The 24,722-nt window shown below is 37.7% G+C and overlaps 1 protein-coding gene and 1 long non-coding RNA gene across 7 annotated transcripts; one reads left to right on the top strand and one right to left on the bottom strand.

Annotated features, from left to right (window-relative positions):
- Positions 1 to 16,740: 16,740 nt before the first annotated feature.
- siva1 (SIVA1, apoptosis-inducing factor) lies at positions 16,741 to 22,024 on the bottom strand. Its single transcript, XM_088648479.1, has 4 exons — positions 21,764 to 22,024; positions 21,032 to 21,229; positions 20,181 to 20,334; positions 16,741 to 16,973 (listed from the first exon to the last, which is right to left on the bottom strand). The coding sequence occupies exons 1-4, from the start codon at positions 21,879 to 21,881 to the stop codon at positions 16,925 to 16,927; spliced, it is 519 nt and encodes a 172-aa protein (XP_088504605.1). The 5' UTR covers positions 21,882 to 22,024; the 3' UTR covers positions 16,741 to 16,924.
- Positions 21,229 to 24,370, top strand: LOC148653455 (uncharacterized). Of its 6 annotated transcripts, none has more exons than XR_015941669.1 (4): positions 21,229 to 21,398; positions 23,161 to 23,216; positions 23,462 to 23,607; positions 24,128 to 24,370. It is a non-coding gene; the product is annotated as an uncharacterized LOC148653455 (long non-coding RNA). The 6 variants fall into 6 exon arrangements; XR_015941671.1 differs by lacking the exon at positions 21,229 to 21,398 and adding an exon at positions 22,079 to 22,216; XR_015941672.1 differs by lacking the exon at positions 21,229 to 21,398 and adding an exon at positions 22,537 to 22,769.
- The last annotated feature ends 352 nt before the right edge of the window (positions 24,371 to 24,722 follow it).

The raw sequence follows: 24,722 nt of genomic DNA, 5'->3' as shown, positions 1-24,722 counted from the left end.
CTTCCCTGTGTGGAGTTTTATTAAGCTGTTCCGTTTGGTGTCAGAATACAACTACATATACTCATACTCATCTGTCTTGAAATATGTTTTACCTGCTAATTATTACATTTCTGAAGAATAATATGTAGTTGTGCGAAGTGAGAATAAGGCAGCGAAGCATTATTTTTTTATTAAACTTGAGCTAAAAGATTAACTGCATGTTTACCCAACCTGTCTATCTTCCTGACTGAATGTCAGAAAATACCTGGGCATCTTTAGTTGGATGTACACTAATAATTATATCAAGTTGATAGTGTTCATAGAGGTGAAGATGCTTTCTCTTGTGATTTTTATAAAAGACCATACACACTTAGGATGTTCTTTGTTTTCTTAATAGGATTTAAAATGTCTAAAATAATGTCCTAATTATTAACTAATCCATCTTGGAAGAGAATTGCAAAGCATAGTTATACAGATGGAAATATAATTTTTTCCACCTCTCTCGTATTTTGTATTTAATGTGAGCTCCTTGTTCACTGATAGTTCCCAATTTGCTCAGTGTGGTGCAAGTTCCCTAGTAGGAAACATGTTTAATTGTTTGGTTAATTTGAGATTTATATGTTTTCAAGACAGACTGAAAAGTGACAAATTCTAAAAAGATTTTGAAAATCAGACCTAGTGAATTATTATAGAATTTCAAGGTGATGAAGCCAGGTATTCTGCAATATGTTAAACTATCCTAAAAAATAACCGATAGTACGAAACTGTTTACAGACAACTCTGAACGGTATTACATTAGAACAAGAAACCATACTAAAGGGGCACCTTGGAAGAATCCAAGGTATCAACTTCAACAACATAGCTGGGTGTTTTTGTTCCAGACTTCTACAGTTCTGTGCAAAGAGGGCCTTCTGTTCTCAGTTTTAAGTGTACTTCTGCTTAGATTCCATATGTGTTCTCTGGTTCTTGTTTCTTGATTGTATTTCTAAACAAGTCAGTGGAGCTGACCTTTTCAGATGCTTTTCCTCAAAATCTTCCCTGTTCCAGGACTAACAATATTCACTTATTTTAGCCTGTGACTATAGGACATTCCGTTAAGACTGGGAATTCCTTGAGACTGGAATGCAGTTGCTTTTCTCTGGACATATTCCAGAGCAGCAGAATCTTTTTGTGGTGTTGTGACCAGTCTTGTATGCAATATTCTATATGAAGCCTTACTAGAGCATTGTCCAATTTTAATGTGAACATCCCTAGATTTAAATTCCACTGTATTAATCATATATCTTAGCCTTTTTAATACCTTTCTACATATATGTAGAATATGAAAATGATGTTATAGTTAGCTCCTAAGTCTTCTTCATATACTGTAGTATATTCAAAATCAGGTATTCTCATCTTAAATTTATAATTTATGTGTACACTAACTGCATGTAACTCTCTAATTGTCATCTGCCAGTCCAGTTTTCCCAGTCCTATTTTTAAATTTCCTTTTACTTCTGCTGTGTTTGCTAATCTTATTCTGGTAACTGCAAACCTGACTAGTTTAAAACACTATTCTTGAAAATAGATCCTCAGTGTAAATTAAGAGGATCAGTGGTTTTAAAACTGATCACCTGTGATATCTCACTAGTTACATCATCCCAAGCTTAGAATTCACGTCTTACCTCTATTCTGTTTTCTATTCATTAACTGTTTAATTGTCAATCCAAAGATATTAATGCAACAAAATCTTGCTTGCAATTTGAAAATTAGTAAAACTACCTTTCATATGTTCAGTTCCTTATCTCTTGTTGTAATACTTACCTTTTCTAAATACTTGCTGGTCGGCTTCTACAATCTTATTTCCACTGAAATGGTGCTATAGTTAGGCTTGATAGATTCTCTAGTCATTTCTATAAACATACATGTAATAATTGTCTATAATTACTTTTTTAAGATTTATATTATGAATGAGTGCTAATGTAGATATTGTGCAGTCAATGGGTACTACCACTGTCATGAGTTACTGTGTGTGGCAGTCTTTACATATTCTATTGAATTTGTTATTTCATTGTCCATAATAGCAGATCATATAATATGGCATTACACTTTGCATTACTTGTGCCAATTAACAGATACCATTATATAACTTTCTGCTGGTCTGCTTAAGTAAAGTCAATGAAATAAGCGAGCCTGAGTGGTAAATGCAGATGTGTCTGTCTGGGCTTGTTCTGAAGCCCTGAGATAAAGCGTTGTTTTCTGTTAACGCCCAACAAATGAAAAACTGTCTTAGTCATAGTGGGTAATATTAAACTGTCCAGTAGATTATTTTTTAAATATGTGGTATATTTGGTATATAAACTGGATTTCAAGTACATGTGTGAGCTTTCAGAATTTTCTTGAAGCCATACACATCCCATATTTGAAAGAATGGCTGTAGCAGTCTATGTTTGAGATGTTATAAAGAAAAAGGATGTTGAATTTGAAATCACTTTACTTATAACAGGGGTAAAAGCAGCTTGCAGAACTAATATGTAATACAGAAACTGTAAAAAAAGTATTAATATCCCATGCCTAAGAGGCAGAAGGTTGAAGGTTAAAATATGACGACTTATAACACAACTTGAATACTGACAATATACAGTTATTTCTGACATTCAGAGTAAATAAAAAGGCACACCTGTGTCAACGGCTACAGGCTAATACATGTTCTCATTACTATTTAAAATCAGTGGGATTGAATTAATATAATCTAGTTTTGTTTTGGAATAGCTTCTAAAAACACTTTTCTAAAGATGGTATTTGAAGGTTCTAGCTGAAAAATAATGATCGGTTCTGGTTACTCGAGATTATACGACGCCAAGAGAGTAAACAAAAAGCGCACCGAATGTAAAGCCCCTGAGCCAATTCACTGGTCACTTTCTTTGGGAAGGGATTGCAATTAGCCCCCACTGCACTTCTAAAGACATCCAGCTGCTCCGCTATACAATCCCAATGGAGCCGCATTTCAATTCCCACCACCCTCCCCCCCCAGCGCCCCCCACCCGAGCTGTAGACGAGACTGTCCCCACAATGCGTCCCAGCTCTGTCCTTCAGCCCCTATTGTAACCACAGTAGTAGTTCAGCCGCTCCATTGTTACCAAGAACTCACAAGCACTTACTTAATGCATGAGCAGCGTACATGACTGCACTGCTCCGCCTGTCACCGAACAATGAAGACGCTGTCTCCGAGATCTTTGATAAACCCCACAAGCGTCATCTGTGGTGCTTATTTGTAAACAAGGGTTGTGATCCAGGGTAGCCAATGTCAATCAAAATATGAACTCGGCTCAAAAGTTTTTAGCGCTATTTGTGTTCCCAGGAATAGCAGGGAAAATATATATATATTCATTTACCATAGTATTTGTGCAGAAATGATTCTTTTAGCGCTAAGCTGTTCACTAGAAAATAAACTAAGAACTGCAGTATCACCATAATGACTGTTTTAATAGTGCCCCTCTCCAGTGATATTTAATTTTGACTGTTATTACTATAGCTCCTTCCAGCTTCTATGTATGAAGATACAACACAGCAGTTGACAAAACAGTTGTTCTCTCCCTTAGTAAAATTACGCATAAAACGTAATGCAGGTATCACTTTCTTTTGTTACAACAATTAACATTTTAGTTTTTGACCGATGCAATCTTCTATAGTCTTCTTGAATTACAATACAGCTGAACTATACAAATGTGCCTGGTTCATGACGGGACTCAAGGTGACAATCTGCACCATATCATTTTTTGTTGTAAATATGGCCTAATTACCCACAAAATTCCCATCTAAATTGTTTAAAGTATGCTACAGTATTCAAAACGTGTCCACTACCATACAGTATGAAAATATGTTAAAAAGGAATTGCAGCTCTGGTCTTGCAAAGAGAACCTTCTGTGTTGAGCTTGACTCAACTGAAATGACTTGATTGGACCCAACGCTTGCTTAATTATCACCAGTAAACATAATTCTAAGTCTGTTACTTTTAAACGTGGAGCTGTCGTATTCTCTGAGATCAGGGTTTCAGACGTCTAATTTAATAATGCCACTGTTTCATGGAAGGTAAAATGTTGGGTGTGTCTGGGAGGTGCTCGAGACTATTTTAGGGACACACTTCACTTAATTAAAGTTGTTCTCCTCTCTTGTAATCCCACCAAACAGAGAGCTGTATTGTTAATGTCAAGCATCACACCATGACCAGCGGTGTGTGCCCTTGACTTTTGACCTTCCTGCCAGAGACAGCTGGTGCTTGGTCTTTTTTTTTTAAACCCAAGACAGGTGGCCACACTTGAAAAGGAAGGAGAGCTAACATGCCTGCAACCGAAATGGAAATGAAGTCTGTGACTTATGACAAATATTACACTGGAATAATATTTCTTTCTGTTCAGTCACAGTTTTTCTATTCATTGTTTTTGGGTTTTTGGCAGCCATTTTGTCACAAATGAAACGATCAGCAGTGCACAAACAAGAATAGATGACTGTGTGGGAAGTGCTGCTGCGTGTTCTACCTGTTTGAAGGCTCTTTTGTGAAGCACAAGACATACAAAATGTGGAAAACGTACTGTATAACTAGTTTTCATTTATAACACACAAATCAATTAAAAAGTGAAAAAATATTTTCCCAAGATGAAGGCAAAATTAATTTAGCTGCAAAAACAGATATTTAAAAACAAAGTGTTTTCTTATTCTTCGGTAAACATATTTCTAGCACTGAGCTGTGGTGTGGCGTTTCCTTTTTCGATAATGGCTGAATGCACAATGTCCTAATGGATGAAAAGTACTGTCTTGTTCTTCTTAAAAACAATAAGAAATAAAATCCCTCCATATAGTATTCAATACTGTTGAACAGGCATATCTAAATCTTATAAAATGAGTTTTTGGTTTTGCCAACAAATAGAGTCTGCATCTGGCCTCAGATGAAATCCTTCAAACATCTAAAATGTGCGAGTGACAAAAACAATTGCAGGTGCTGTGCCCTTGGCTCTCTTTTCACTAGACTGTGAAAACTGAAATGCAGTGGTTATAAAACTCACCTTCCTCTTACAACTGCAAGCAGAGCCCTTGCTCCCTTACTCTGCCTTTCATTGTGTCTGATTCCTACTGCCAGACACTGTGCATATAAGCAATCCCTAGCCTTTCATACATACTGTAGATCTATAAAATATTTAAATACATGGAATACTGGTATGTCCTGTTAGGTTACTGCTGGAACACTGTTGAGTAACAACTGCAGTTGGGATTAAAAACAGCACACAAACTACTTTACGGGAGAGCAGGAGATATCTGATATATTGAAAAAAAACGTTTTAATATACTTTGTACTTTTAAAGATAATTTATGGTCAATTGGAAAATATTTAATGTAAGGTTTACTAATTGTACAATTTTTCACAGCAACAGAAACTCTCTTAATTAAACAATACTAATCTCATTACAATGGATTCAGAATGACTGAGGTTTCACGTAATTTTTTAAAGAGATAATAACTGAGAGGAAATAAAAGGAAGAGTACTGAGGAGCCAGACAATGCTGTGTTTTTAGCATTGATACACTGTTAATTACATGTGCCTTCTACTGCCACTGCAAACTTAAACATCCTTTTTTTAACGTTCACTCACCTAAATCAAACTGTGAGCCAAAAAATGTGATCTCTTAAAATAGTATCCCTGTTTATAACCTTATTTACAGCAATGAAATGTTTCATTTCAATGCATTGCTCAGGAGTTAAAAAAACAAAAACAACATTAAGTCTAAATTTATCAGTTTTAGCAGTTTGAGGAAGGATTTTAAATGGTCAATTCAAAGAGAATGAAATGGTAAACAAACCAATGACTAATTAAAGGTTAATGATCCTGATTTCCTTGTAGATCTCTCTTTGTGATAAAAAAGGAAAAAGTAAGTAATTTGTGGTCACTAGCATGGAATCGATTCCAGAATGCTAGTTCTCGGGCAGGAAAAGATTGACTAGTGACTTATTGCCAAGAGTCATGTCTAAACCATAATCTTGTTGAACGTGTTTGTAATGCTGTGTCACGAGACCCTGCTTTTATATTCAAATTGTACAATTACAATACAACCTCTGGACGCCACATCACAAAAATATATTGCTGCTCTGGAATCAGTCAAAATAAAAGCAACCAAGTACTGTACATGCCTATGCTTTAAAGAAATGCCCCACACTAAGAGATTAAAATAACCAATTCTTTCTAGTCTTCAACACAGAAAAGAATGAAGGGACCTGATTCATGTATTCAAAATTCTCCAACAGATGGCCAAAGTCAACCCAATGGCCTTCTTCAAAATTCACAGTGAAACTGGACCCAGAAAACACAAGCAGAAAGGTACATTTAAAATTCAGAACAGAAGGCACTTTTTATCAAACGCATTGTATGAGTCTGGAAAAAGTCCCCTACCCATGTTGTAGAAGCTGATATCCTCTCTTTTTTCAAGAAACACCCAAGAGTCTCAGATCTGTTGGCTACTAATAGACAAACAAGATGGGCCAAATGTTCTTAACTGACTGCTCTCTCAATTTGAACTAAAAATCCTGCAGGTATGATGATGCCACTGGAGAAGCGTATCTGATTCATTGTAAGATGAGGAAATGTAAAGAATATAATTCATAACTCCACCTGTATTTTTTCAGTTGAATATGAAGCAGAAGAAATGTAAAAGGTATTTGATAAAACTGCTTTAGACTCAACATGAACAAAAGGAAAAGAGAAGCACTACAGGGGGCAAAGATTCCCTTGAGACAGCAACCACTGGATTGAGGACCAGAATATCAATCAGACGTCTGTCCTCATAGCCACCTTTAATTATTTCTTGGATCTGAACCTTTATACTTTAAAGGGAATCAATTTTAGCTTTAACAAAAATGTGTTTCTTGTGATTCTGAAGATCCCTTGCAAAACATGTCTCTGAATATACCCCTGGAGGATAGTCCTGTACCTTAAGAAGTATTAGTAAGTGGACTGAGCTGAAATAGCCAAGTGATCACCTGTCTTCAAGCTGGGGTCATTGGGTTTTGTGTGACTTGCTGTTAAAATATTAAGATGGCATGTGGGTTCATGCCATCCTATGGCTGCCTGAATTTCACTTGTAGTTATTGTATATATATTTAGCATCTGCTTCAAAGTATAGTGCGAATGTTCTCCTAGCACAGCTGGTAAACACAAGAATGGGTGAAAGACAAAGCCATACATTTGGAGTCGTTTAGCAAAAGTTTTTTTTTTCCTTAAGGGGATTCTGGCATGTGCCAGGGGAAAGCAGCTGGTTTTGAAGTCTAACCATGTCATTTTTAGACTGAGATGGTGGAAGTGAAGGAGGGAGAGGGGGGATAGGAGAGTAAAAACTTCAGCAGTCGGCAGCTGTTATTTTTCATTCAAAGTGCACAGTAGCATTAAGGATTGAAGAGGTTTAAGACAACTGAATACATTTAAGTTCTGGGCCCAAGTGTCACCAGTGGGTTCTTGTCACAAATACGCCTGTCAGGAATATTTGGTGTCACAAAGCAGTCCTATAGACAGTGGATACCTCATATTGTAATACAGCAAAACCCAGTAAAACAGTTCAAGGAGTGTTGATGTTTTCCAGAAATATCCTTATAGACTTATTTTGTATCTTTCTATATACAGTCACAGACTATTGGCACACTTAACTGGAATTTAATCCAGAATTAATCTGGAATGACACTATTAACTAGTGTAAAAAGTATTGTTAACTAAACTATACAATACATGTCTGTGATATATCGCCAAAGTGTATTAAGCACTCCTAGTGAGTGGAAGTAATGATTTCAGTTTAATCAGAGATAAAAGGTAATAGATATAAATATTGGCACCCTCCTTCTGAAATGAGCAAATTCTCCCTGATGCTTTACGCTTACAAGGATAACTATGTTTCTCTGTAAACTTTAAAAAGGTATTGCTTTCAGTATAAGTGCAATTTTTATTAAAATAAAGGAATGTCATTCTTTTAATTTCAAAATTCAGCGTTACGATGAATTCTATACTGTATATACTGTACCTGTATATGTGACAATGCTGGAAAACCCATCAAAACCCTGTAATCTCCACATACAATTAAACCCACAACCTGGAGTGAGAATGAACCACATAGAATCTATGATGCAGTTGAAAATGTCGTCTTTTTCCATTTAAAACTGACAATGATTTATTTTATGTACTGCCTTAATGCAATTCCTATTTAGCTTGAGTAGTGATTAACCCTGAAATTTACTTAGGAAATCCAGTCACATACAAGCACACTCTGAGAACTGCTGTGGTTCTGATAACCACTCACTTTTGATTTCGATTGCAGCCCAACTTGTTGCCTTGTGCAGGCTGCCTGGTTGCTGCTTGGTGCCTACATTGTCTGCACACTTGTTCAGATGTGTTTCGTTTTTCCTGGCGCTGCTCGTGCTTACTGCTCATGCAGCTTGTGCTGGCCTTATCTTTCATTTTGTTTGTATGTTCACAACTGGTAATGTGAATTTCATTTTATGGAAGTCACCCTGGATAAGGTCATCTGCTAAGCAAATAATATTGCAATGGATTTTTTTTTGCAGTATGATTCCAAAACAAACTGCTGAAAGTTCCCACAGCTCAGTGGAAGATGTAGACTTAAAAATGGAAGCAGCTACAGCAGATACTTCTCAACCCCCCCCCCCCCAGCAAGAGGAGTCATTATGTTAGCCGAGTACAGGTGGGTGTGGGATGTGGGATCTTTTTTTACCTGTTGCTGGGATTCATGGCCACAGTGACTGGCAAAGACGTGGTCTCTGAAGGATCCAGCTGTGAGGCAACATGCACTAACCACCATGCCATTGTGCCAATCAGGATCATTTCAATTTCTGTAGTTTTAACTAGAATGGACGACTATTAATTCATAGTATTTTCTAAACGGCCCCTTGCCTTTGCTCGGAAAAGAAAAACATACTGACATTAGAAAAGTGAAACAGTCAACAACCCCATTCTGCACAAATCAATTAAATCCAAATTTAAACTGGTCTTTCAATGTCAGCGGATTCATGAACTTCTACAGCAGAAAATCTTGCAATCTTGCAAATGCATTCTAGGACTTTTTCCGAATGTCTTTTCTGAAATATCTATAATTACAAATTGTTAAAAGCCTTATCTAGCAATTATTTCTTAAAAGCAACATGAATAAATAAAAGCAGTACAATGATATGCATAAATTTGGATGCAATTCAGGCTTGCAAGACAAATTAAATCAATAAGTGTCCTCAAAAAACTGCATAATGTTTCGTGCAATAAAAACGAAATTTCTTTTCATGCATGCGGATGCCTAAACATTTTTTTCAAGTTATAATGCCTGCAAAGTAAACACGCTAGAGAAATTTAGTCTGGATTTCATTCTGGTCGTAGAACTGAGACTGCTTTGCTGTGGGTCTGTAATGATCTCCTCTTAGTATCAAACATTCCTTTTATGTTAGATCTCTGTATTGCATTTAATACCATTGATTTGAAACCATTCCTATCCACTCCATTTTAGTACTTAGAATAAAAAGATTCTTATTTGCTTTGTTGATCTTGCTAATTATCAATTAAATAATTAAGGAAGTGGCTGTAGTAAAATTGTGTGGATTGGACGGGCTGCCATTTGAGTCATAAATCTTGAGATCTTTTTGAAATATCTGCACTGGTCTCTCTGGAAAGGTTTTAGAGTAGACTGACTTTCCTATCTTTCTCAACACTTTCATTGTGTCTTAGACGATAAAGACAGTTCTAAATTGAAAGCTTGTTGGTGTTTGTTGTTTCGGGTGTAAATACTACCACTAGAATAAGGACTTTCATCAGGAAAAATAAACTAGGCTTTGATTTCAATGTTGATGACATACACCAATGCATCCTTTTCAGCCCAAACTGTCATGACAGTGTCTTTCTTCACAGAATGTCTAACAAATTTAGTCACAGGAGGCCTTTAATTTGTTAAAAAAAGAGAAAACAGTAAATTAAACAGAGAGTAAATCTATCTAACCCTTCTCCGATAACTTATGACAGCAATTCTATCTGGGCGTCATTCTGGACTCTGAGCTTTCATATGACCTACATTTGAAGTCAGTGATTAGAACTCCTTTTTACCATTTGAGAAATACTGCTGAAGTCAAAACATGCATGGAAAAGAAAACAGATGCTGCTTCATTTCTTCAGAAGCTTCTTTCTAGATTGTAATTTTAAATACAATGTAAAATTTGCAACGTGTTTATTCTGTTATTAATAGCCTACATTTTGCACACCTTTACAAATACTCTACCTTTGTAACATATACTGTACCTGAAAGACAAGCTTCAAAGATCAATGAACACTGACCATGTTCTGATTCCATCAGATCTTCTTTTCCCACTTAGGAACCAATATGTGACTAAGCTGCTGTACCTGAGTGCAACTGAGGGCAATTCTACTTGTCTTCATCAAACACATGACCTAGAAGAATGAAACATTGAAGAATAAGAACTAACGAATCAAATGTTAAGTTGTTAATTTCTGCATCATCACGGTTGTGCAAAAGAAATGTACAGTACGAGTGCAGTAGTTCTCTGAGTGATATACTGTACAACTTGTGTGATGAGAGAAGGACTTTATGCATTTTGGACTGTTTTTTTGAAGGTGTAAATTATTTGATTGTTTGGGGACTGCTTTTCATACGTGCCTTATAAATCAAGCAAACTTCAGTTTTCATTGAGACATGCCACCTGACATCTCAACAGTTTCAATATTTTCTGCAGACACACTTGATCCAGCGAGGAAACCACAAAAAAACTTCCTGACAGCATTTCAGACTTTCAGCAAACCCCCAGAGTCAGTTGAGAAAAAGCAGCTGTTCAAAACTTAAAGGCACAAACACAAGCAGGACTTGTGTTAAGAAGGGACAGAATTTTAATCTTTCACCAGGTTCTTGGTTGGCTGTATGCTTCATGAAAATAACTTCCTTGGACTTTGATCACTTCATCATACTGCACATTCAGTAGACCCAAACTCTACCGCAGGCTTCAGAATAACATGGCCAGAGGTGCTTCAAGCAGCTTGGAGTCCCCAGTTTTACATTGCTGATCTTGTTATTCATCAGTAATTCAAGCAGACTGCAGATAGGCACAGTGGTAACACCAGTGAGGACATCAAAAATGTTTTTCTTATCCAACACACCATGGCTCTGCAGATTTGGACATCTTGGTCCTTATTTTATCTGCTGTGTGCCTTGGAACTTAGTCAAACCAACTGCTGTTCATGTGGCAACAAAACTCAGAGCCCAAATAGCAATACACCCAGTATACTGAAATCTTCAAAAGCCTAGCACCTATGCCTAATCAAGCGTCTAGGAGCTAGAATGATCAATTTTTTAGGAAATTGATACAGTCTAGAACCTAATTGCTACCAATTCATTAACGAGATAAGTTCAATCAACTCTAGAAATACTAGTCGATTGGGCAACATTGAAGGCAGACGACAACTCTTATTACCAAACCTCTGCTGCACCAGTATTCAACTTATTGTTATTATGTAATTTCTATCAGTTTATCAGTATGATGTGTCTAGAACAGTTTGAAGAGAACATCTATACAGTATGTACTCCAGTTAAAGGGCAATCTAGCAAACATTTTTAAAGCTATAGTAATTGTTTTCACTCGGCTAATTTCAGAAAGAAAAAAGCTTCGAAACATAAAGTCTGTGATAGAGATGTGAAGAAAGCAAACATTTTTCTTTGTGGCCTGCCAGATTTTGGATTAGGCTCGAGAAGCAGGGAGACCCAAAGGACTGGGGAAATTATTGTGTTGCCCCAATTAGATCCCTACAGGTTTAAGGCAATCCTTACTACGCTTCAACCACAGCAAACATGCAAAAGAAACACACAGCAAGTCCACAAAGTGAATGGCACATATAATCTGTATTTTTAAGACACTGTAGTACATCTTGAAAGGGAAGCAACAGCAGTGCCTTCATGGAAGAATGTGTTAAGACAGATTCCCTAAGTAGCTTGTGCAGCAGACGGGTTTTATAAAAGATGTGCTGTGGCACGCCGATACCCTGCCAGTCACAGCTGCTGCCTGCTCACTGAACCAGCTCTCAGAGATGCTGCCCTCATATACAAACCCTGATTCACAGCGCAGGCCAACCCTGCTTGATGAAGAATGCATGCCCACAAGCTTACTCACATGCACACACACAAAGTGTCCTGTCAAAATTTAATAAACAGCCAAAGTTAGGCATTTAGAAATACAAAACAATGGAATACTAAAAACTAAGCAATGCACATTACAAAAGAAAACATTTCTGAGCTTTGAGTACATCCTCCAATAACACAAATCTGAGATGACACAAATTTTAAACACAATACAAACCAAGGAATTAACAAGTTAACCAAGTTCTCCTTTACAGTGACTGAATAGTCACACAAATGGCTGCAATTCTAACTTGTTGATTGCATGTACAGTACCTAACTTCAAATGCAGATCAGTGTATCCCTTCATGAGATCTCTCCACATCACCATTTCTAAGCGCATCTTTTGCATAGAAAAGAGGTTCAAAATTTACTGTACATAACCAGCCCCTTCCCCATATATACAGCATGAGCAACAGCAAGCTTCTTCGCAGAGCACACTAAGGTCAAAGGTGAATGAACATTATTTCACTTGGCCTCAACCACCCCCTAGCTGTAAAGAGACACAGTCAGTTGTCTGGCACAGATTCTAGGCTGGCCTAGCCACTTCCTGATCATGTGCATTGAGACAAAACTTCACATGGCTCTTGTGAGATCCTGACTACTATGCAGCAGCCGTCAGTTAGTTCTTGTCATAGGGACAGGAAGGATCTTATTTAACTGCAGAGGCTGACCTTGCCTCCAACATCTACGAGTTCTCAAGTCTCTTGGAAGCATTCCCCAAAACTCTGAATCATGCTCTGGCTGACAGAGCTCACACGTCACAGATCTTTGACAACGACCTACATCTAAACTCTCCAATTACTCCCCACATGGCAGAATTGCATAAAGTTCTTTCTGACAAGCCGAATGATGATTTGTCACAAGATGTTCCCATTAAATTGAAGTTTTTGAAAGCAAACATTTCCTCAAAATGACATCCTCTCATCTCCAGTACTTCTCATTATATTATGTTAAGCAAATTAAGTGCATTAGCACAGATGAAATCCTTGATTTCTTCTTCATGCTGTATACCTAATCACGTCCTCTGCTCCGTTTTATCCCGATTCCCATAGGAGATTCTATGCCCCGGTTTTAATGTTTGTAAATGGAAGAAACCTGTGTTACCACAGCTTATTGCAGAGAATTATATTTTCTAGAAAACGGTTATTTTTTTGAAGTGTGAACACTTGACATGCCTTGGTGACAGCATATTGGAGCAATAGCATTGAAACAGTAGATACTGGTGAATTACAATAATAATAAAAACCAAGCTGGATGATGATGCTATTAACTCAAAGAGCATTACATCAGCTCTAGTCCTATTATTAAACCTACGGTAAGTGACCATCAATCACTAAAAAATCAGAATCACTAAAAAATAACTGAGAAAAATATGCAGAGAAACAGTTCACAATTAAGGTCTATTTCCTAGCAAGAAACTCAGCCCTCTTACAAGTACCCAAATAAATAAATGAAAAAACAACAACAAATATACTTCTCTATTCAGTTCCATGGCCCTACACATTGATATACAGTATAGGAAAACTAGGTTGCTGCTGTATATGGTTCTGGTGGCAGTCTCTCCTCAGGTTCAAATTTTCCCAAATCCAGCACCCCATGCTTATGACAGCCGACATTATGCTTTATGACATACCATCCTTTAGATAAAAAGTAAAAAAAAAATGTCATGGCTACCTGGTATCCGAGAGTGTGGACAAAAAACCTTTTGGGGAAATAAAGCACCACTATACAAATGCATGCCATTAATGGACTAGACTTACTAGTGTCAAACAGATCTTCAGTCTTTCATAGCCAACTACATAGTCCACAAAGAATGCATGGCACTTTTTTTTTCCACAAAAAGAGGATGTGAAGACTGGGGTCCTGGCTAAAATTCTGTTCTGGGCTTGTACTGCTGTTTTGTGTGGGCTTCCGATACATAAAGGCCACCGTGCCTTATACAGGTAGGTGCTGTACCTCAGTGATGAATGAAGTGGATCTCTGCCTGCACCATATGTGAAGCTTTCTTGCAATCTTTGGAATGACAAGTGTTATAGAGATGAAATGAGCTGATCCTATCTCTACCAGTTATGGTGAAATGCATGCCAAATCAAAATGGATTTAAAAGATAACAGGGTCTTTATCTGCAAGGAATTAAATGTTAATTGAATACAAGCAATTTATTAAGAATTCTGTCAGCCCATACATATTTCTGCTTTTGCCTTTTAATAGCCAGGGAAAAGAGAAAGAAATACTGGCAGGTGGCATATGTTCCAGCTACAATCCAAATCCAGTCCTATTTACAACTCATGTTTCTTCTTTAATGTCTTGAAATAAGCTGTAAAGCAAACACCACAATGTTATTGTAGTTAATTTATAATTGATACCAAAGTATTGTAATATTCTGAAAAATAAAATTAAAACAATTAAGTAATGTACTTTGTAAAAAATGCATATTAAAGTAAAGTAGTTAGAGGAAAAGGAACATGAACTTTTAAAAGCGCAGTGTTGATCTTCTCAAAAGAGTTATAGATTAGCCTTTGCATTGTAACAATTCAGCATTAAATCAGTTTTTTCATCTGCAAAAAAAGCTGTTTGGGCAGAATGTGGCATTCTATATTCCAGGAAGATGACCCCCTAACAGATCCAAAAACATCAAGCTGGATTAATTTAAGGCAAGATGATTTTGAAAAAAATGAATTTCAGTAATAGCTTTTTATTAAGCTTTGTACACATGATCCTGATAAATCAATTCATATAGTAATCTGCTTTACAGCCTATGTAAGATCATAGTCAGTCCACCTGTCTTTTTAACTGCATTTCTCTTCTGGAAATTCGGTGCATTATGGATAATAATAAAGCTAATAATGTGAAAATTGGAATAAAACTTAAACAAGGGTGGGCTGTGCAATATACTTGGAAAAAAAATCAATGTTTTGGTTAAGACATTATAATATTGTACCACTTTAATAAAGGTTGAGCTATAATTCTAACTTTGGAACTGAGTGCGGTGGTGAAAAGTACAGAGTAATGCTGTATGCAGTTACGTCACCTCTTTTAGAAGTGGACAATGCAAAAATATCAGAAGGACATGTGAAGTAATCTGACAAGATATAGTTTTTTCAGTTGGCAGTAGGCAAGTACAGGTGGTGTTAAAAAGAGAGCAGGTTAAAGAGGGACAAGTACACATCACTGCAGAAGCATTTCAAAGGGAAGACAGGACTTAGAAGAGAACACTATGAAAGGGGAGCAAATGGATATGCTCCAATCATATTCTAGCTACAAATGCTTTTTTTGCATTAGAGGACAGTACTTTTACAACAGGAATGGTATACCACATAAATTAACAGCACATATCAATGGAAATAAGGCCAACAATTCTAGAAAATTGACATTTTAATTAGGCTGGCAAAGTAGAGTCTGAAGTCAAATAGAAAGTCTGCTGTAAATTGACAAGACCCAAATTTCAGTTTATCAACCAACCTGTGATAACCCCCTCCACTGATACTAGCATATCCTTCAGCCCTACACTGCTGTATCCTTTACTACACAATTTCCTGCATTCTTTTGTAGATAGCCATACAAAACCAGCACCCTTTCAGCAGCTTCATGTGAAATAAGGATTCAGGTTACAAAATCATTTCCCATGTCAACCACTCCAGATTACATAACTTTCAGACAGGTGCTAAAAATGCTGATGTTATATTTCTGCAAAGTCCTTCCATGAAGCAGATATTGTACACTGCTGCATTCACAGTTCACCCCCCCAGTTCAGTTTCTTATTTTGGTATTTTAATATACAAATAAAAACACAGACAAGGACAATCACCAGAATTGCTAACAGGTTAAGCCTGCTGTAATCTCATCTTGCTTTATGAGATCTTTCACTGCCACCCACTGGCAAGAAGTAAATCAGTTTTAAATTTTCCAACTGAATCAAATCTGACACTGAGTAATCAAAGAATTCAGGTTGATTTTAAAATGAAAGTTACAAAGAGTAATTGTAGATATTGGGAGAGTCAAATTAGACTACAATCTGTTTTAAATAATCCCCAGCCGGAATATAATGGCTAGTTTCTATAGACATTTGAGTATGACACCTTGTGAAACAGGCAATCATACCTTTCCTTCATAAGGCTCCCAACTTTACCTACCTTCTTTAATCAAGTTGAAGGATTTTTACAGTCCAGTTTGGATACAAAAATTTTAGCAATGCTGCTTTTTTCATTGAAGTGTTTATTATAAAGCCCTTCAAAAATAGTACAGTTAATCAAATGAAATGTACTGAGTTTATTTGCAATGTACTACTATGCCAGAAAATATCAGACATGATACCAGCAACCATTTCTCTGTACACAATAAAAGGGACTAGGTGTAAAAAGGTTAGTATAACCCTTATCAAATGGAGAAATTCACCTTGGAGTCACCCTAACATGTTTGGATTAATAGCACATGATCTTGCAGACACCCCAGAAAAAAGGAATGGCCATTCCTGAGACTTGCAGCCATGTGTAGTTTCTGAAGAGCTTTGGATGATGGCTCTCATCTTTTGGTTGTGTCAGAACAGATAAGGGACAAGCATTTAAAAAGATATGAGAAAGGTAACGTACATTTATTTGGCAAAAAATAAAAATATTTACAAAGTTTATTATACAGAACATGCATTAAAACCTGCAACTGCAGTCCACAGCATTTCCAGGTGCAAAAGCAAACAATGGAAGCAGAAGTCCAGTTTATTGCTTTTCATCTGGCGATCCAAGGCATTTCCCCATTGATCAGGCAGAGCAGTCACAACACAGCACTCTGTCATACCGGTCACTGTAACTGGGGGAAAGAACAGTTAAGCGTTATGAACTGGGATATTATTTCTGCATACATGTTGGCTGAAGTAGAATTATTACACTGCATTTACATTTTCACTATAAAAAGACACTTTGCAGAAGATTAATGGAATAAGTTAAACCAGCAGAAAACCAAAAAATACTTCAAGATCTACAACACAATACCCACGTGTGGGAGAACAAAACAGGCTATAGCAAATTTGTCTTAAGTTGAAAGTGGGAAGGCTGAATTACTACTGTACATAGTAAAGATCAGTGACTTATAAGGGGATTTTCATGATAATGTGAACAGTGAGCATGAAAAGCATCGTAATGTTTGAATTACAAAAGGGATGTCATCCATGAAAGTATCTGCTGAATTAGATTAAAACATTACAATCAACAAAAAGCAAGTTCTCTTTAACTAAAGCGCTTTTTCTAGCATTAGAAGTGCTTTAGGCCAAAAGAGTTTAGACACAGGAGGGGACCCACTTCATCCACCACTGATGTGCAGCAACCAGCTGGGCCAGCAACCCATTACACTGAGGATCAGGCAGAAAAGAGACTAGAAATGCCATGAGATCTTTAATGCCCCAGTATTCATGTCATCTCAACTACAGCAGTACCCCTGGTCACCTAATGATCCACCAACACTGGGGAAAATCAGAATGCTAATCACTTAAATCATCCCAAGATCTACTTTTGCAAACTATGTACTATGGGTCTTTAGTTATAGGAATGTTCCATTTCATCCAAGACTTAGACTAATCAAACCATCATTGGTTGAAATGCTGTGCTGGGTTCAGAGCAGGCCTAATTCCCCCCCCCCCAATTACATCATTACACACTGATGAGAAATCAAGTATTTCTGCCTTTTTCTTTACACTTGATCTAGCCAACTTCCTAAATCACCACTCCACATACTGTATTGCATGGAGTTCAAATATCCTTCAGAGATCTGGTTCTAGTTCCATTTTGTTCTCCTGACACCTAGTCATGTATTCCAACTTCCTTGCGAGTTTTTCTAAAGGCCTACTAGATCAAGAACTTGTGGCTCAGATCAGAGTAACTTCATCTGATTGACTAAATTATAAACCAGTTTAGACACACAGACACACAGACACACAGACACACAGACACACAGACACACAGACACACAGACACACAGACACACAGACACACAGACACACAGACACACAGACACACAGACACACAGACACACAGACACACAGACACACAGACACACAGACACACAGACACACATCAGATTAACTCATGTTGGACTGAGTTAGGGCAAGACTCAACATTTGCAATGAAGCAACTCACTCCTAATTGGCTTTCCTACATCAACAAGCCTCCTGCTTCTTCAATGCACACAGAGGTTCTCTCCTAGCTGGCTTCATCTGCCCACGTCTAGTTTAAAACCCCCACCCTTACCGGTTTCTTCACTACTCCCTCAGCTCTCCTTACAACATCTCATTCTTTGCTCTGCTGGATCCAGCTCAATAACCTGTCTTGCACTCCCTGTGGCAGAACCATGCATCTAAAACAAACTGCACCATTACCAAAACTTCCAACACCTATTCAAAAGCCACCTTTACAGACACTTAAATCCTTGATTCCCCTCTTTATTGCTGTGCTATTACTATTTCTACTTACTGTACATTGTGATTTTACAGCCTATTATGGACCCCAGTATTGCAATAAGGTCCTGGTTTATACTCCATTACATCAAGTTTCTGCACTGTTAAACTGGTAAAGCTCAATAATTGCTTTTAGTTTGTCTGACTTTAAGGCTTCCAAGTGGCTCAGCCATTAAAAGCACTTGTAAGGAACACAGGTTGAGCCCTACAGTGCAGACATTGCCAGATCATGTCTGGATTACGTCACTGACTGGGATTCTCCAAGCAGTGCTTCACAGTTGGCTGAAAGCCACCAAGGTCAGACAGACCTGAATTAGCCTGCATATCCTTGCTTTATCACGCAACAGCTACCCCTGGGAGTCACATGGAATCTATAAGTTTGCAGAGTTTAGCAATCAACACTGTCTCTGCCCTGGCTTGGAGTTCAAAAGGTGATCCATTAAGTGGTAAAAGGATCTGTAACACGAATGTACCCCCTCTCTGATACAGATGCAAGATCAGTAAACCAGTTAGAAACTGGCAATTCCAAATATGGAATATAAAAAAAGAGAATCGCATACAGCAGTTGTTGCACCAAGGAACAAGACCATTCTGTAACCACAGAGCACATGTTCTTGATTTATTTATATTACTACAAATAAGTCCTTATACTTCAACTGAACTGTATTAAACTATTTGGAGGTGTCCAAATAATTAAACATAACCATTTGCATTTCTCGTTTGGGCACAATTAAATATGTTTGTAATTGCAAGATACTTAATTTCACTTGCTAGGATGGTATTTATCAAGAGCTGGGCATTTTAAAGTTCATCTAGAGTGGCATTTCCCAAAATGTTTCTAAAAAAAAAAATCTAAAAATGTGTAACTATTTTGCATGTTTCGTTATGGGATGGAAAATGAGCCCAAGATCCCCAAAGCAACCAGAATATGCTTAAGGAACACCACTTAATTTCTAGAAAAGCCAAATTCAGAAGTAAGAAAATGTGGTGAAACCTGAAGTTCAACTGCCATTTCCCTTTGCTACAAAATCTGTCATATCACAATGAAAAAACAGGAACAGACTTGAAGCAGTACTCTACAGGTGGGTTCAACTCATTAAAAAGGATAAACTTACCATACAGTCAAGTATTACAGAAAACTACTAGAAAAGTTATAAAACTATTGTAAAGAAATTCATTTTTTTACAGTATGTACAAAAGGTATTGCATTATTTAATTAGATCCCCCCCACCCAATTGTTTAGGCTTTGGAATCGTTTTCTGGACAAAACGGTCCATCCTATTTCTGTGCACAAGAAGGACACATCCTTTCTTGACCTCTTATGTCTTATACCGTTCCCCTACAGTCGCCTACACTCATACATGAAATCCTGAATATTAGGTTTGAGCGTTGGCCACAGCCTGAGCAGTGCTGGTTAATGCAGGGTGCTGTGCCAGGGAAGCACTGTTACAGGCCTGCTGGCTTAAGAGCTCTATACAATCCTAAAGACTGGAACTATCCAGGACTGCGTGCAGACATTACTACCATAGACAGTCATTTCTGAAACAGGCACGGCTCCCGACACTTACTCTACCATGGTGCATACAGAGCAGCACAGGCTGGTACAGCTGCTGCATTGCCGGCTGCAGCTTGGGCAGGCAGAGCGATCGCACTGCGCACAGTGTGCCTTCACGCCAGCTGCTTTCAGACACACACAGCACGTTCCAGGAGCATCATGGGTACCTAGGAAAGAGTGCAGGCCACAGGTTAGAGCACATTCACACAGCATAGAGCAGATTAAATGGCTCACCGCAAGAGAAAACAGCATCTCAAAGAGGGAGCCAACATGAAAGAACAGCACACTAAACCATTCAGTTGTAAATGTGGCCAGTTACCTTGGAAAAGGATGTTACACATTAAAGATAGGGAAAGTTTTGATAGTTACACATAAAATCTCACTTCATAACTAAAATCAGAGGGCTGTACAAGAAAAGGCAATTATTTTCTCAGTGAAAGTTTTTAAACGCCATTTTTACTTTTACAATAGAGTCCCTCTCAATGGAGGGAACGGGGCTCCACAGGCAGGGAGATAACACTAAAATCAAAGGACGGGCCTTTAAATTTCGCCTTTGGTCGGGAAGTTACAGTCGGCCGGCCTGGAGGTGAACTGGAATAGAAGCTCAGTAGCTCTAATAATTTCACAGAATACGATGAATCAAAGCGAATTTACGCACAAATCATAGATGTCAAGCATACCGATTCATTCAAGCGATTTATGCGACTGAAAGGCAACTACACGTTCACATTAAAAAGGACGGTGCTCATTAGAAAAATGAAGTGAAGAAAATGCGCCACTTTCCGGGACACCGGCAGGAGTAAACGGTTTTCGTTTGCCACGGAATTAAAGGAACCAGCCAGCTTAGCGTTCGCCAAGGTTTACCTGCACCAGAACGAGTGTCGCATTTCCTCAGTTTGCCATCGTGCCCTATCAACGTCTGCCCCCTCAACAGAGTGGGGGTGACCGCCGCTGCCAGGCGAGGAGAAGAATCATTCGGATCGACTCCGACACCGGATTCCGCCTTCCAGATCCTCTCCATAACGGCCTTGGCGCCACTGAACAGCAAACCCTTCGTTTTCGCTGCAAACGGAAAACGTTAACATAAGGCGAAATATCCCCTTTTTTTGAGGCACGGGCTGTAGATGTAGATCTGAAACGTCAGCCTGGAGAGACAGCCAGACGTTCAAATAGTTTACACCGTATTCAAAGCAGACTCAGACGAGATGCTCAAACCTGAAGTTCATATCAAGCAGGTGACCAAGGGGGGGGGGTCCTCACACCTCACCTCTTAAGGTATAGATGTTCTCCATTAGCAATGGCATAGGTATTTCTGAGTTGACATTATAGCCGTGACTTTTATTAAGGAAGGCTCGATGCAAATCAAATACTTAACTTTCTCCCAACTCTGGGCATAGAACTACTCAATCACAGGTAAATATGCCCAAGTATCTCTCACCTGACTCCGTGTAATACTCTAGGGGCTTTGCAATTAAATGCACTATCGTTACTCAGCGACGAGGGCAAGACAAGCAAGAAAAGGCAAAACCTCATAAACAGTAACATTTTTTGACCATCCCCTCCCCACAAAAAAAGATCTCGTCAACAAAACCTTACCGTAGATCTCTTGTCTGTACGCGTTTCCAAATACACCCTGGTTCACTTCTTTCTGTCCAATGTGAATTTTGTACTGCAAAGAGAAGCTTTCGCCGAAAGGATAGGCTCTCTTTGGCATGTTTCTTTAATGACTGTATTTAAAAAGAAACTTAAACGCAAGAAATTACAATAATAATAAATATTTAAACAACCAACAAATACTTCTGAAAAACACACCAACTTTCGCGGGAAATGTATGCCCTGCGACCTTTAAACTCTAACCCAGTGACGTCGGAGAAATCCTTCCTTTTGAGTGGTTCTCAGGTGTTGCAGTTGCAGTTTGTGTTCATTCCAAAAAATCAAGGCAGAAAACTGTATTTTCATTGTCTTATTACTGATATTTGCATCACATATTTACAATATCGCTGTGTTCAAAGAAATGTTTGTCCGATATATAATTTTTCAATAATTCAGGTAGGATTAAACTTTGTTCTTGTAGCACAGAAAATAAAACGTAAAAAAATCATATCAGCTGTGAGTGCATAATTACACAAATGGAGAGAGATTTAAATTGATAATTCCCTAATTTGAATTATTGAATTATAATATGTATGGAATTATTAATTTAAAATCAGTCAGATATAATTTATATTGAAATTATTGTGCTGCAAGTACACAAAAACTACTTAAAGTGACTACTTAAATTAAAAGATTACAATCTTTGATGTCAATCTCTAATTTCCATTTTGATTCACTTTATATTTTCATAAACGACATGATCATTACGTATTTATATAGCAAACATTTTATAGATCGTCATATTTTAACAATAACATTTTCCCTATGTAATTAGCAGCTAAAATAATTTATTGTAAATGGTTTCATTAATCTGTCATCAAAGCAAAAATGCATGTGCTTAATTAATGTGGTTTAGCTTTCAACACTCTCAAGTCCTATCTCCATAGTAGCATGACCTGGAATGCGTTTAAATGCGTAACTAGGTAATTGAAGCAAAACAAATCACCGGGTAAGTTTATGAACTGCCTTTTACATGATATTTTAATTAGGTGATTACAAAAGTACCAGTAATAGTAATTTCAAAAACAGGAATACGTACGTTTTCCTCATGACAATAGTTACTTTAGGGGTGTAAGTTAATTTATAAGAAAAAACATAGAAACAATGCTTCCCGTTGCATACAGTGTGGTAATAGTAATAGTTTTCGGTACTGTACATCTATTTCTTTCATGTAATTGTCGACAGTGTTCTGAATCACTGAATTACGCGATGCATTTAAACACTAAATGCATTGGAAACCGCAGTTAATGTTTTGTGTAATGTTTTTCGTGCTGATCGGTCGGTTAGAAAATATGTGACCAAAGGAGAAAATGAATATTTTCTACTTTGTTTTGTTTCAGGTTTAATATGGCTGGTCCAACCATGTCTCAGACCGTGATAAATTCATTTTTTTCACGTACGTGTGATTCGCCGTATATACTGTCCATGTACTATATACCGTATACTGTATTATTGTGATGGTATAGTATACTTACTGTTTATTTAAGTAGTTTAAATAAGTTTATTTACTGTACTGTACATGAACCATGCTGGGTGTGATGTTTTTGGTTACATGTATTATTTTTCTCTGAACGTGTTGCACACTTGTTTTGAAGTCCTTTTCAAAGCCTGGGCCCCAAATTATACTTACTTTTCTTGCAGCAAAGAAGCAGAAAGTGGTGGGGAAAAAAACTACAACCAGCTTCACGAGAGGTGCAGGTGCTCCATTACCCAGAGATATCTATGGACAGCCTGAGGTCTACCGCTGGAAAAGCGAATATGACTGTGCTTTCAACATCAGCCAGGATGTAAGCTTTATGACATGAAGTGGTAGTGATTCTTGTTTTAGGACACAAAACAAAAAACTATATAGGTTTACAAAGGTACTAGATATACCAGATTGTTTGTGGGGCCATGAAACTCTACTACTGATTGTTAAGTGAGTAGTGTGAACATAAGCTCCAACATCCGGACACAACCTGAATGATTTAAGTGACTCAAGCATTTGTTTAAATTGCCTAACTTTCCAAGTCTTTAGGTACCGAAGATTATATGATAAGTATAAAACTTTGGATTGGCTTGCCATGAGCACAAGTAGTGGGTGGCACTGATTTAAACTGCATCCAAGTAAGGTTCTTACTGTTCACCTTAGACACTCATCACTGCCCATGGCTGAAAGCATCATACTTTCCCTTTAATATGAACAAAGATGGTGCCACTTCTTGCTGTCAGCAGCCTCTCTTGACCACGACACTATCACACAGGGGGAAACACAAGCCAGAAAGCTGCATAGTTTGATCTCATTTTTCATTTTTCTCTCCCTTCCAGGGTACATGGAAAGAGGAGACTCTCTGACTTCTGCTGTGTCAGTTCAGGGATGTCTTTGCCTGGGCTGTAGCCAAGATGCTTATTTATTGCTGATCTGCACCAGCTAATAGGAGCTGTCACTAGGAAAGAAAATGTCTGTTTCTTTTACAGGATTCGTACAAAATAAATATGAAATGTTGGATTGTTCAGTAAATGCCAAATGCCTTTCTTTCCCTGATTTAATAAAGTCATTAATACATCTTACTGTGCTACCCTGTAACAAAAGTACCTGTATCCTGTGACAAAAGGCTAGCACACTAACTTCTGCTGAGCAAATTTTCTATTAATTTACTGCAAGCCATTCAGAGCTCAGATAGAATGAAAGCTGGGAGACTCTGGCTTTCTGAGGCCTGGGTATCCAACCCCTCCCCTAGAACAAAACAAATGAAATCGCATACATCTAGGTTTTCACGTATGTTCTAACCTTCTGTCTCTATCGCACCATATATTTCAGAGAAGTGTTTATTAAGTTCACCAGTGTTTATTGAGGTATCTAATTTTATTAAAGTGTCATATTTATTTTATGTAAGCAGTGTCACATATGCGGAGATGCTAC

This window comes from Lepisosteus platostomus, chromosome 10 (assembly GCF_059453375.1).
Source record: "Lepisosteus platostomus isolate fLepPlt1 chromosome 10, fLepPlt1.hap1, whole genome shotgun sequence".
Lineage (NCBI taxonomy): Eukaryota > Metazoa > Chordata > Actinopteri > Semionotiformes > Lepisosteidae > Lepisosteus > Lepisosteus platostomus.
Note: the sequence above shows the minus strand (reverse complement) of the source record. Positions and strands in the feature narration are given on the sequence as shown.

Coding starts and splice junctions, on each gene's coding strand:
- siva1 (XM_088648479.1), bottom strand. CDS start 21,881: ATGCCAAAGAGAGCCTATCCTTTCGGCGAAAGCTTCTCTTTGCAGTAC. Junction 21,230..21,763: donor GTACAGACAAGAGATCTACG/GTAAGGTTTTGT, acceptor TTCCGTTTGCAG/CGAAAACGAAGGGTTTGCTG. Junction 20,335..21,031: donor CGACACTCGTTCTGGTGCAG/GTAAACCTTGGC, acceptor ACTCTTTCCTAG/GTACCCATGATGCTCCTGGA.